General features: G+C 37.7%; 2 protein-coding genes across 6 annotated transcripts in view; one reads left to right on the plus strand and one right to left on the minus strand.

The window, feature by feature from the left end:
- The window catches only part of Clc (clathrin light chain), a 37,239-nt gene extending 26,146 nt beyond the window's left edge, over positions 1–11,093 (minus strand). For all 4 annotated transcript variants that reach the window (XM_083144205.1, XM_083144204.1, XM_083144203.1 and 1 more), the window contains exons 1-2: positions 10,996–11,093; positions 1,771–1,908 (exon numbers count right to left, since the gene is read on the minus strand). In XM_083144205.1, coding sequence (XP_083000331.1) covers positions 1,771–1,903 — 133 coding nt within the window. In that variant the 5' untranslated portion in view covers positions 1,904–1,908; positions 10,996–11,093. The remainder of the gene's footprint in view (positions 1–1,770; positions 1,909–10,995) is intronic.
- Positions 11,094–11,638: 545 nt separating this feature from the next.
- Positions 11,639–13,997, plus strand: part of LOC145990703 (STAGA complex 65 subunit gamma-like) — a 77,094-nt gene continuing 74,735 nt past the window's right edge. For both annotated transcript variants that reach the window (XM_083126269.1, XM_083126270.1), the window contains exon 1: positions 11,639–11,743. The gene's annotated coding sequence lies outside the window, so the exon portion shown is untranslated. The remainder of the gene's footprint in view (positions 11,744–13,997) is intronic.

Genomic DNA, 13,997 nt, shown 5'->3' on the forward strand with positions numbered 1-13,997 from the left:
CCTGTTTAAAAATTGCAAAGTAAACATAGAAGGAAAGCTGTACATCAGTGCTTTTTTTCAAAGAAATTATACAACTTACCTTCAATTTACTGATTGAAATATAAATCACTAGACTGTAAGAATTTTATAATGCTTAATATTAATTAATTATAGCTTCTAAGTATATTATTATTGACAACACTGCATTAAGTGTTCTTATTTCCTTCATTGTGGCTATCATTTGGCTATCATTTCAAAACAGGTAAGGGGGAAAATGTACATTATTCTCGAGTTCAATAATTATTTGACTTTCTGAGCTTTAGCAGACGGCTAATAACTTACATTAAAAATTATGACTGAATAAGAGTATGCATCAAAATGTCACATTCAGTAAATATGTAGATGCGAGCTCAATGAACCACTTAAATGTGCCTCCAATACAAACTGAACCTTGAGATCCCTTAATCACAAAAGAAATAGCTTTGATAGAAATAGCAGGTCTGATAAAAAACTGGGTAACAGTTCAGATTGTTTGATGATTTGGTAACAGTTCCGTATGGGCACAACATCTCTGACTCAGTTATTACGGCATTTTTAACATTCGTACTTACGTATTCTGCATTGCGAAAGATTCTTCAAGGTTGCATGTTGCTTTTTTCATGAAAAGAATTTCAATTTTTCACATTAACAGTAATTATTGTTCTTCCTTTTTTCGCTTGGGTAACACACAATATGGCAGGCTCCACTTGAGTCACGTTGTGCATCATCAGTGGGTATAGGGTTAAGTGTTTCCAACCTTCACCGAAAAATACCTACTTTCGTGTTCGTCACGTGCGCAAATTGTACACTATGCACGGACATTTTTTTTAAAAATTTTAACTATGCTTGCCTAACCTAACCCAACCTAACCTAGGTTAGGTTAGGTTGAGTTAGGTTAGGCAAGCATAGTTAAGGTGAACATAGTTAAAAATCTTGTTCCAAAAGAACGAAAACAACGGCATGGTAGGAAATGCTGACAGGGAGTCAACAAAGATAAAACAGTTTTGCGGATAAAGTGAGTACTAGTTTCTCCATATTTATACTACCGCGTGTCTCTCTTTTCCCAATTATGAATTAAATATTACCTTACGCAAGCATGCCGCTTCCATGAACAAGGTATTTTCGGCTGACAAGCGACAGTAAGTGTCGTAGACTAGTGGGAATGAATGTAGAAGTAACCTTAGTAAAATGCATTTAGGGACTTTATTTTAATGCTAAGAGAACCAAATCTGACCTGTCTAACCTAATCACGAAAGCATATATTGAACAAAATCTTAAATAATCACTAAAACTCCGCAGTATGTGTTAACAGACGTAAATCAAAATTGAACCATGCAAAAATTGCATTCGCAGCATGGTGAAATCGCAATAAAACAAAAGGAACTTGGGCAAAAAACTGTGTACTGCTCAATTTGGCACATTTATATCAGAGCAATGTGTACGTTGAGCAAGTTTTAACAAAAGGGTATCCATGATCTGAAGCTTGCAAAATACCATATTAGCAATGTACTACGAGAAAGATTAACTTTTTTTTCTTAAACAAATTTTACTACTTGGTTTTTACTACCCTGAACATTAATGTCATGAAAATGTATCATTCATTATCTAGACACAGCTTTGCAATCCATATGAACATTACATTAGCAATCATGAATTAAGATGATTAACTAAAAAACTGTAAAATAATTTAACATTACAATCTAAAGTAAATTGTTTGGAGTAGATTCCTTAGTATAAGAAACTAATAAATACCTCCAGAAGCTGGAGCTGTTCCAATTGTGTTCAAGTCGTCTTCAAGCCCAGCAAGCTGGTCCTGCTCTCGTGCAAGAAATTCTGCTGCAGGGTCAACCTCTGCTTGATCAAAATTATCTCCAAATCCATCCATATTTCCTAAACAAATAATACATATGGTAATATAAAATATGTTACAAAGTAGAAGGAAACAATGGGTTTATATCTTTAAAAAGTATCTTGGGCAAGAATTTACAATACCGGACCCTTCTGTAATTTCTATGCTACAGCTTATACTCACAAAATAATTAGTTGCGAGGATTTATCTGAGGTTAACATGTTGGGGTGAGGTGTAGAAATTGTTCATTAACGTGTAGAAGCTGTAAAATAAGCTTTTCTATTCTCGCAATGATTCTCCGTATACAAGTATGGGAACCATATTTGTTGATATGAACAATTGACGTTCACAATTAGTTACACTGTCTACAGCGTTGCCACACTATTCATTTCATACTTGGGAGAGCATGGATAGTGTAAGAATGGTGGAAGAGAACAGTAAAAAAAAGTTGTTAATGTTGTACAGATTGTTAGGTGGAGTGTGCAGGAGGATGGTCGTGGGCTAATCAACAAACTTATGGATTTCGGTATTTTGCCCAAAGAAATGCGTCGAGGATGGCGAAGACATCAGTGACAATCACGATGTAGAAGAGCATGTGGAATGTGGATTGATTTGATTACAGGTAAGTTTGGCAACAATGCATCGATCATAAAATTGTTACGAAAATAAGGTGTTTTTTTTGTTCGTTATCACATTTAGCACAAAATCATTCACGGATAGCCCCACTGACCATTCTCGGTAAGGTTAAGCAAACAGTTAAAATTTGGGGTCTTTGAAACTATGCACGGGTAGCCCCACAAACCATTGACGGGCAGGCCCACGAACCATTCACGATAAGGTTAGGTTAGGCAAGCATAGTTAAAATGTGGGGTCGTAGTAATGTCAGGAATATATATTTCGTTCCTTAAGTATTCGAAATGCAAAATCTTGCGATAAATAATGAGCAATTGTGCATTGTCGGTTGCGATCACGGAACACCTTATTTTGCAATTTCTACGTGTGACCCCCAAATTTTAACTTCAAATTCATGATTAGGAGGCCTCAATTAGTGAGTATGCGAAATATTACAAAAATCGGGGAGGGGTCCGGTATTGTAAATTCGCTCTGTATCTTGGAGAAAAGTGTATATAGATTTTTGTAAAAATTCAATTGCAATACATCAGGACAACGCTGTCATGTGTATCAAATTGATACACAGGGTGTCTCCTGTCGAAGGCCACGTGTATCAAATTAATACACAAGTTGCAAGAAGCATGTAAAGTTCACTGGCACAAGCGGCTGAAGACAGCCTTATCAACTTGGAACAAAACAAAATTTAAACTGCCTCGCCTATTTACATGGTTATTTCTGCTATTATATGCATACATGGATAGGTAGGCAGGTCAGGTTTGGTGCTGTTAGCATCTACCAAGGCTGTTCCTAGCCCCTCGTAGACCGTGCAGTATTGGTTTCTAAGTTTTCTCACAGATGGCATGGGAGTCAATTTTTCAAATCAAGTAAAAAGTTTATCATACAGGACATGTGCATAATAATTACACACCACCAAAATACATCTGACCTCCCACAAGAAAATGCAAAATTTAGCCTGGCTGTTGAAGTATCCTCAGACAATAAAACAAACCCTATATCATTATGCAAGTCCTTATGCATCTGAAAATGTATAGTTGCAGAACCACAGGGGCGAAAAAAATGCCAAAAAAACAAAAAAAAACAGATGAACTTCCATTTTCATACTTTTCAGTGATCTGTTTAAAGAACTTACGTAACCCTTCTAAATGAATGTAAAATCATCGTTCTATTGTGTGACAATACTGAATCATTACCAAAAACTGAAACCTTTTCAAGTTTTGGTGAATGTTAACTTAAAATCAATTATTAAACTACCAGTACATTCTAGATGTGAAACAGCACGGGTAATGCCATACTAGTGAAGGTAAAGTGTGGCAACAAAATTTTAACCATCATGCAGTGTTCTATGCTCAGCTTATTTTAAATTTTGTCAACTTTTGTTTCAAATATTTCATTCTATTCAGCACCACAAAAATATCTCATAGAAATTAACCACTTTTTCTAATGGCACGTTTTTAAACGACAGATTTTGGCACTTAGGCACACAAAGTTGAAAAGGAGTTTGATCAAGTTCATGACAACTTTGTGTGAATATAAAACTAGTCGGGACTGGACCTACAGTTTGAAGTGGAATCCAAGCCACTGAACTGAGCAAACACCGGAAATAGAACCAAGACGATATTACATGTCAGATTTCAGATATGTTTAATCAAAATGTACCTGAAAAACTATCATAATGAGCAATTGTGCCGATTGCAGACCACTCAATTTAGCTTATTTTGCAATTTCTACACGTGACCGCCAAATTTTAATTTCGAATTCGTGATTAGGAGGCCTCAATTAGTGAGTATGCGAAATATTACAAAAATCGGGGAGGGGTAACGTAACCCTACCATAAGAACAGCAGGTCCACGGAAGATGCCATTTTCCCAACATGAAAAAATCAGCATGCAATACACCGTTGCCAAACGTACCTAATCAAATGAGTCCACATTCCTAAATAATAATTTTTCATTGTATTTATGCTAATGGAACCTAACCTAACCTTGTAGGCATTCCTCGAACACAAGGTAGCAAAACTGTTGTGCCTGGCTCCTGCCATTCTTCCATGCTGAACACAATGTAACTGAGAATGCAGCAGTGTGGCAATGCTGGATACAGCGTACCGAATTGGGTCTCACTTATCGCACAACACTTGACCAACCTTGTGTTCTGACATCAAGCCAGAAAGTTTTCAATTTTAGTGTGTTTAGTTCTTTTAGCGTAAATAATAATTTTTCCTTGTATTTATGCTAATGGAACCTAACATAACAGGCCTAACCTAACCTCGTAGGCATTCCACATCTGACGTCAGAACACAAGGTAGGAAAACTGTTGTGCGACAATGCGAAAGAAACATGGTTGTCAATTGCTTTGTATGGAGAATCATCGTGGTATTTAACAAGGTTATTCTACAACTTCCTCACGTTATTTTACAATTTCCATGCTTGACTGCCAATTATTAGATGCAGATTCGGGATTAGGAGGTCTCAATTACAGCGCAGAAGGAATAACTTGGCAGTGACGTCATCTCCCACCTTCACCTCTCCTTCCAGAAGCGAAGGTTCATTCGCTAGAGCGGACGTGCAAACCAATCAAAATCATTCAGAGAGGGGTGATGCAGGCATGCAAACTCCCACACTGCTACATTAGTCTAACAAACCGCAGCTACGAGCGAGGGATTGCAGGCTATTTTGTTTCTATGTTAGCGAGTTAAAAGTGCCAACAGGAAAGGGTCCCAGGTTTATTATTGTGCATGCCGGTGGTGAAAGTGGATTTGTGAAGGGGGCGAAGTTAGTGTTCCTTTCAAAAACAACTTCTGGGGACCATCATGGGGAGATGGAACACTAACAATTTTTTGTTGTGGTTCGAAGAACAGTTTTTTCCCAATCTGTCCAAACTCTGTTATTGTGTGTGACAATGCTCCGTACCACAACAAGTTAGTGGAAAAAATCCCAACATCAAACAGCAGGAAGGATGAAATGAAGTTGTGGCTGTCATCTCACAACATTCCGCATGCAGAAGGTTTGCTGAAAGCCGAATTATATGAAATAATGATAAAACTATCGAAGCCGGGAAATGTCTGTAACTAGTTTATTCTGTAATTGAAGGAGTCCGCCGTATAACGCTGTAAGGGCCAACTTTTCCAATGTGGAGATTTTGTGGCAAAAACTGAGTATGCGACATTCCCCACCATGTGGTAAATTTAGATTGATGATATATTATAGTGTAACCACAAGCAAAACAACCTGCGCAGACCCGCGACTCCTGTGCACCGTACTCCCACGAGTAGGGGAGGGGGAGAGTGGACCATGCTTCCATATGGCTCGAGGTGGAGGGAAAAAGGGAAAGCTGCGGGGGGGACTTTTCGTCCCAAGGTTTTTTTCCTTGTGGTTGATCTATAGGTTGGTAGCACTGCAAATCTAAGTGAGAAGCGCGGGAATTCAGCTCTTGTCGCTGGAAGAATGTTGTATGCGCCAAACCGAGCCAAACAATGGACACTGTGTCAGGCGTTACTCTGTTACCAGGGGTAATCAAAAATGCATAAATAATGGTAAAAAAGGATAAGAGGAAAGCTTTGAGAGATGCTGGCATGCCATATGTAACAAAGAAGAAAAAAAACGTGCCCGAAAAACTGCAACAGAAGATGTGAGTAGAATAACGTTGTAACCACCACTTGTTGCAATACGTTTACGTATTGCGGGTTCTGATCGTATTTGTCAGTGTTACCCTTGAATAATGTAGAGTCCGTAGACAAAATTGTATGTATGCCTGTCTGTCGGCATCCCATTTTTGATTCCGGAACCATACATCCGAGCAAACCTAAAATTGCCACGATTCTTCTTTGTACCTGCTTACACCCAGGGAAAACTTGTTTGGGCAAAATATTTTTGCACCAATTTTGTATTATGGCTTTGGGTGTCCAAGTGAAAGGGATAACGCTCTTTATTACGAATATGTATTATATTTTGGTTCAAATTTCAACGTTCCATTTTAGTGAAGATTAGTAGTTATATTGTAATATAAATAGCAGTATGTTGATTTAGAATCATTATCAGGCAAAATAATGTAAATCCGCCTTTGTGTCTATTTAAATACTACCATCACTGCTAACTCTAATATTATATTATTTTATTTGTTTTTCAGGGGAGAGTTTGCTCTGTCACTTCGAATGTGAAGACGTCGATCATGCGGAAATGTTGCAGTACTTTCAGGACTTCTATAAACTGGACTACAACAAGCAAACAACATTTTTGGCTCAATCATGCATCAAGGTAGTCGATATTACTCGCAGACGGGTAAGTGAAGCTATTTCTAGAAGACATTGCACAGTAGAGTATTACCTTCCAAGGAAGGAAAGTAATGTACGTATATGCCAAAAAATGTTATGCAACATTTTAAAGATCACACCTCACCGTGTACAGATACGTCTTGACAAAATAAAGTTTGATAAATCTTTGACAACAGAGCGTTACATGGGACACAAGGAAAGACATTGGATGAGACTAGGGAGCTTATTAAATAACATATTTCCTCATTCCCACAGCAGGAAAATCATTATTCAAGGCATGAGAGTAAAATACAATGTTTGGATGCAGGGCTAAATGTAAGGAAAATGTGGGAACTTTTTTTACATTAAACATCCTGAAGTTAAAGTAAAACTTCATCTGTACAGTGACATTTTCAATTCTGATTTTAAACTAAGATTTGGTCTGCCCCGGTCCGATACTTGTGTATATTGTGACCACTGGCACATTCATATGATTTCAACCAACAATGAAGCAGAAATGAGACAAATTGCAAATGAAAGTAACCTTCATCACATGAGGGCAGATCTTGCTTATAAGTCACTGTCAGAAGACTCACGAAAAATGCCAAGGAACACGCAGAAAACATTGTTTTATGTGTTGACCTGCAGCAGGTTTTATTTTGTCCAAATCTGACCCATAATAACATATTTTATCAAAGGCAGTTGTCCTGTTTCCATCTTGCTGTCCACAATCAGGGTAACAATAAAGCTATGATGTTTTTTTGGGACGAGACCATAGCCAAGCGAGGGTCAGCAGAGATATCATCATGTATCCTGAAGTATATACAACTACATTTTTCCATACTGAGAGAAGGTGAAACGTGCAAATTGACGTTGTGGTCTGACAAATGTGTTGGGCAAAACAACAACTGGCACATGATAGCTTTAATGCAACACGTGGTAGTAAATGAGTACTTTTCGACTGTTGAGCAAAAGTTTATGACTACTGGCCACAGTTTTCTCCCCTGTGATAGAGATTTTGCCGTTATTGAACGAGCAAAAAAGGGGAAAAAAGTGTATGTCCCATTTCAATGGGTAGAAGTTACTGCTAATGCTAGGAGTTCCGACCAGTTCAACGTATGTGCCATGTGTACAGATGATTTGAAAAAATTGGACATAGTTTTGCATTCACTGGTCACCAAATCATATAATATTACAGACCATGTATGGTACCAAATCGTCAATGATAACCGGACAACATTATGTGGAATAACATCCCACAACGTTCTACAACCATGGCAAATGCACTGTATGACCAAACAATCCAAAGGGCCAGCCAAGAGAAATCTTCCCCCAGTGAAAGTGGCTGCTTTTCCCAACCTGTAGGAAGGTCGTCTCCCTATAAAGGCTGCCAAAAAGAAAGATTTGGATGATATGTGTCAGTATCTTCCACGAGAATGTGTTTCCTTTTACCAAGAACTTGAAGTTGAATAATGAAAATGTTAACCCACAAGAAAATGTATTATCCTCATTAAACATTATGTTATACTTTTATAATACCATTTTTGTACTTTTATCTACTATTGCTTTACTTGTATCATAAAATAAGGTATTGACAGGAATACTGTGGTACGTTTTTCATTCCTGTCCAGTCCCTAGTTGAGCGACACCAGCTAGTTCGGGGTATAACGTTGTAACTGCCAGTCGCTTACAACGTTGTTACCTCATTACATGGTGTAAAAAGCTCTCTAACACATTAATGGCTTATTGCAATGAATGGTTCTTTTGGTTTTATGTTTATTTCAATACGAACTATACATTCTAGCTGAAGAAAGTTGGAAACAAACGCCCATGTATTCTACAAATGTTTTTGCTCATTTCTGAAAAATGAAGTTTTTGTCACTTACAATGTTATACGGCGGACCCCTTCAATTGTTGACATTCGTACTTACCTATTCTGCATTGCGAAAGATTGTTTAACAAGGGATTTCGCTTTTTTTAACTAAATTAGTATCTACTGTCGACATATCAAGTAATTATTGTTCGTTCTTTTCTCGCTTCCTGAACACGCAAAATTGCAGGCAAATCTTGACTAGCGTTGTGTTTCAAACGGCAAAGCAGTGTTTCAACTTTCTTAACAGAAAAATTCCCGCATAGCCCCAAAAACGGTAACAGTTCGTCATATCGGAGACACTTTTCTTCAAACTTACAGGAGAAACTACTTACGGAAATCAGTTTCTGTAGCATTGTCGAAGTTCTTCACGGTATTTTCTTTCATCTTTCAATCCAATTCAGACGGAAATCAATTCCCGTAGCTTCAATTTAAGCGAAAACGGGTAAATTTCTCGTATCGGACAAAGGCTGAAATTTGCTAGTTCATTTAATTTGAATATTCGTACCTACGTATTCTGCATTGAGAAACATTGCTGAAGGTGGCATTTCACTTATTTCACGGAAATAAGCTCTATTTGCGACATATCGAGTAAGTTTTCTTAGTTTCTTTTTGCCTTCGGTAAAACGCAAAATGGCGGTCACAGTTTCACTGCCGTACTCGGCATGCAGTGTTTCCACCCCACTGCACCCAAAAATACCTACGTAGCCCCACAAACTATTGACGCATAGCCCCATGAACCATTCATACATAGCCCCACGAACCATTTCCGGTAAGGTTAGGTTAGGTAGGGTCACTATAGGTTACAATAGTTAAAAATTGGTTTCGAAAAAATTGCGTAGCCCCACACACCATTCTCGCATAGCCCCACGAACCATTGACACATAGCCCCACGAACCATTGACACATAGCCCCACGAACCATTGGAACATAGCCCCACGAACCATTTGCGGAAACGTACCTTCTTCAGTTACAAAAACACGTGTTTGGAAACACTGACCGGGATTACGTCATCACACACAGGCTACATCCACCTGGAAGTAAATGGATGCAAGAGCTTTCGTGCATCGGTCACACATTTATATAAAAAAATAGATGATTTACCGGCAAAATTCAATGAACGATGCGAGAAAACACTTCCCCGAACTTCCACAAGTCTAAAGAAACTGCATTCGGTAAGTAATTTCTCCTGTAAATTTGAAGAAATCTGTTTGTCCGATACGAGAAATTTACCCGAAAACGTAACCACGCAGTTTTTTTAACTATGGGCATGAGTTTACAATACCGGACCACTCTCCAATTTCTATAAAATTTCGCCTACTTACTAATTTCGGTGTCCTGATGACGTAACTGTAGTTCATATTTGGCGGTCGCTTGTTAAAATTGTACATTTACGTCTAGAAATTGTAAAATAACCTTGCAATTTACCACGCTGATTGTCCCTACACAGCAATTCGGAACCACCTTTCTTTCGCAATTCGTTAATGGTCTTCCTTTATGCACAACAATCTTGCTGACGTAAGACGAGGAATGCCTACGAGGTTAGGTTAGGCCTGTTAGGTTAGGTTCCATTAGCATAAATACAAAGAAAATTTAATATTTTAGCTACGAGAACTATACCTTGTCTTGCCTGTTGATTTCTTCATGTTGGGAAAATGGCGTCTTCCGTGGAGCTATTGTTCTTATGGTAGGGTTACGTTACGTTAAGAAAACCTAGTTTATTTCGTTTTTTTCTCGATTTCCATACTTGACCGCCAATTATTACATGCAGATTCGTGTTTAGGAGTTCACAATTAGTGAGTAGGCGACATTTCATAGAAATGGGAGAGTGGTCCGGTATTGTAAACTCGTTCCTAACTATGTTTGCCTAACCTAACTGAACCTAACCTAACCTTCTGTGAATGGTCCGTGGGACTATCCGGGAATGTTTATACGATCCCAAATGGTTTTTGGGGCTATGCGTGAATGGTTTGTGGGACTCGCACAATGACGTGCATTTCGTAACACTTCGGGAAATGGCTTATTTTAGTGTAAAAAATGTTTCTAATCGTGTGAAAACCTTAATGGCATCGTCAAATATGTTCCGCAATACACAATTGGGAAGTACGAAACACAAAATATCAGATTTTAAAGTGTCTCCGATATAACGAACTGATACCCCAAAGACCATTCACGTATAGCCCCAAAAAACATTTTATAGCTCATATAAGAGCACCAATTTTTCTGCAATAAGCTGCACATTTTACTAATAACAGTGACCTCATACAGATGACATCCACTTCTTAAAACCGGCGTTATTTCCTGATATACTACATAGTATTTCCTTAAAAATGCCATGTAAAGTTTTTAACTTCAATGTTATGAATGAAAAGACCTTACCCAATTATATTTTTTCCAGATAATAAAGTAAAAAGGCAAAATGCAAACTTTGAGCAACGTCAACTGGGAGTAAACGGTGGGAGGAGGAAGTTGTCTGCCACCAATGACAGCGATAATAATAAAACTTTCGTTTTCTCTTTCCAGAGGACTATACCTAGGTCTTCTCAAGTGGTCTTTCTATGAACACCAACTTGGAACACACTTCATTCGATTGAACACAAATTTTAAGAACAGATTAAGACGAGAGAAATGCAAGTTTATGATTAGTGGGAATGAATGTACAGGAAATTTAGAACCTGTTTCTTTAGAGAGCATTAGCGATATTATTTTAATGCTAACAGAACTTAACCTAACTACGAGTGCTACGAGAGCATTTAGGTTTATTATTAGAAGAATGCTGAGGGACCTAATCCTAAAACAGTTTGTGGAAGTAATCGCTACAACTTCACAGTATGTGTTACAGACGTAATTGCATATATAGCATGATAAAATCACGATAAAACAAAGACCGAGTCTGCTGCCATGCGCATCTTTTTTGAGGTTCCAGCAGAAAAAGAACATGGCAGCAGATACTACAATCTAGAAATGAGTTTGTCATTTCAAAAACGTTGTATAAAGGAACAATTCTCTAACGGATCAAAGATTATGGGTATACAACGTGATTGTTCGGATTTCTGTGGATGAAATCGAAGAGATATGAAAGCAATATTTCTGGAATTGTTTTGAGCAATTTCATTTTAGAATTCAGGTAACAAACTCGAGAGAAAACTTTTCATTCAACAAAGAGGGCAAATCTAGTGAATCTGTTATAATTGCATGAACTGAAATTGTTAATTTAATTTAATGTCAAAAATAGCTTCAAGCTGGAAATAAACCTGTTATTTGTTCATTTATATTGTTACATTAAATATAGACAGGTGAAATGAATGGCAAACCATCAAAATGGAATAACTTTCTTGACAGTGGATTCCAATGTCTAAATATAACGTACGTCGCCTTGTAATCAATACCTGTTCGATACCCGGTCGAGGGACAGTGCTTCAGATCGCACATTAAACTCTAGGTCCACTCTCGATTAGCCAATATGTGCATAAAGTGCACTTAAAAACTTAAACCCAATGGCCGGATATTGCTAGAGATCCGCAACTTTTTACATAACGTTAATCAACGAATTCCTAAACCTTAGGTTTTTGATTCATTTGAAATTTGGCGTACTGAAAGGGCCATCTGAGGTAGTTCCAATGTAAAGTTGCAGATCTATATCTTTTCTAGGTAAAATTTTCGTACCCGTCAAACGTATTTCTTCAATTTTACAGGAGAAAGTACTTACCGAAGCGAGTTTCTGTATACTTTATGAAGGTCTCGGAAGTGTTATTTCCCCTTGCTTAATTTATTTTGCCGGTAAATCATGTATTTTTCAACATTAATGTCTCTCCGATGCATGAAAGCTGTTGCCTCTATGACCTTCCCCTACGTGAATCAAATGTTGCGTGCGTTCGATGATGTAACCCCCGGTCAGTGTTTCCAACACCACCGTTGATTTCTAAGAACATGACAATGTTAACTATGTTTGATTAACCTAACTGAACCTAACCTAACCTTGCTATGCATGGTTCGTGGGGCTATCCGTGAATGATTCGTGGGGCTATTCGTGCATGGTTAATGGGGCTATTTATGAATGGTTTGTGGGGCTACATGCATGGTTCGAACCTGGAAAAAATACAAAATCAGTAACACGAAAGTAGGTATTTTTCGATGAAGAAGGTTTCAACACTGCATAACCACTGATCATGGACATCGCTAGTCAAGATTTCTCCGCCATATTGCGTGTAACGCAAGCGAAAACGAATAAACAAGAATTACTTGATATGTCGAAAATTGAGATTATTTACGTGACAAAAACAATATGCCACCTTCAAGAATCCTTAGGAATGCAGAATACGTAAGCACCAATGTGAAAAAGAAGAAAATAAAGGAATTTCAGACGTTTGGCGGTTGCTGACATTTTAATCTTTTCTATTTCCGAAATCACCGACCTGCAAGATGTGCGCTATCAACCAATTTTCTTCACCTTGTTAATTTTAAATTGCAATATTTTGGCAATCAGACCACCTGTAGAAGTATTTCAGATGCCATTGGAAAGTTCTTGAAGAGTTGTTTTACACGGGATATTACATGACCACATTAAGGAGGGGTGAGGTTGATGGTGGTGTAATCAAAATTTGGATAGCCATTTTCTCAAAAACGTGTCTTTAATTTTTTTGTCCAAGTTCCGATTGTTTAATTCCGAATTAATCGCACCACAGAGGCATTTTTATATGGTTCAATTGCTATTCATATCTTTTAACACATACTCATAGGCGTAGCTACGGGGTGTGCCGGGTGTGCCTAGGCACACCCTAATGGGCTGCTTTATCAAAGAGAATTAAATACAGATATTTCAAAAAGAGCGGCAGTTTGTAAGAAGTTGAAAATGTCACTACTTGGTACAAACGTGTGGATTATCGCTGATGAAATGGGTGTCTATAGATTTTCGATTTTTTTATGTCATTGGAGAAAGAAGATATTTACTGCATTCTACTCTGTACTGCAGCGCCTTTCTTCTATGCCTGTCACAAGCTGCACGTGTGAAAGACAGCTTTCTCCAAGGTTTCCCAAGTTAAAACTAAATTAAGAGCAACTCAGAAGCAGGATAGATTGGAAGCCCTACTTCATGTAAATGAAGTTATTGATTTGTTTAATAACATTGTACCTTTTGACAGACGTCTCTTGTTATAGATGACGTGTATTTTGATGTATTTGTTTGTAACATTTATGAACATTTTGTGTGTGTGTAATTTCTATGCAATTTGATTTTTTTCTACTACATATATTCAGAAATTTTGAACACTGTCATTTAGCGAATTTATATTCCTTTACAAACATCAGTGCAGTTAAAGAGTCGAATGATTGTGTTGCAAAATATGCTATTAAAAAGGTACAAGACCTCATTTTTTTTCTTT

Source organism: Lepisma saccharinum, chromosome 1, assembly GCF_977018435.1.
Source record: "Lepisma saccharinum chromosome 1, izLepSacc3.1, whole genome shotgun sequence".
Taxonomy (NCBI): domain Eukaryota; kingdom Metazoa; phylum Arthropoda; class Insecta; order Zygentoma; family Lepismatidae; genus Lepisma; species Lepisma saccharinum.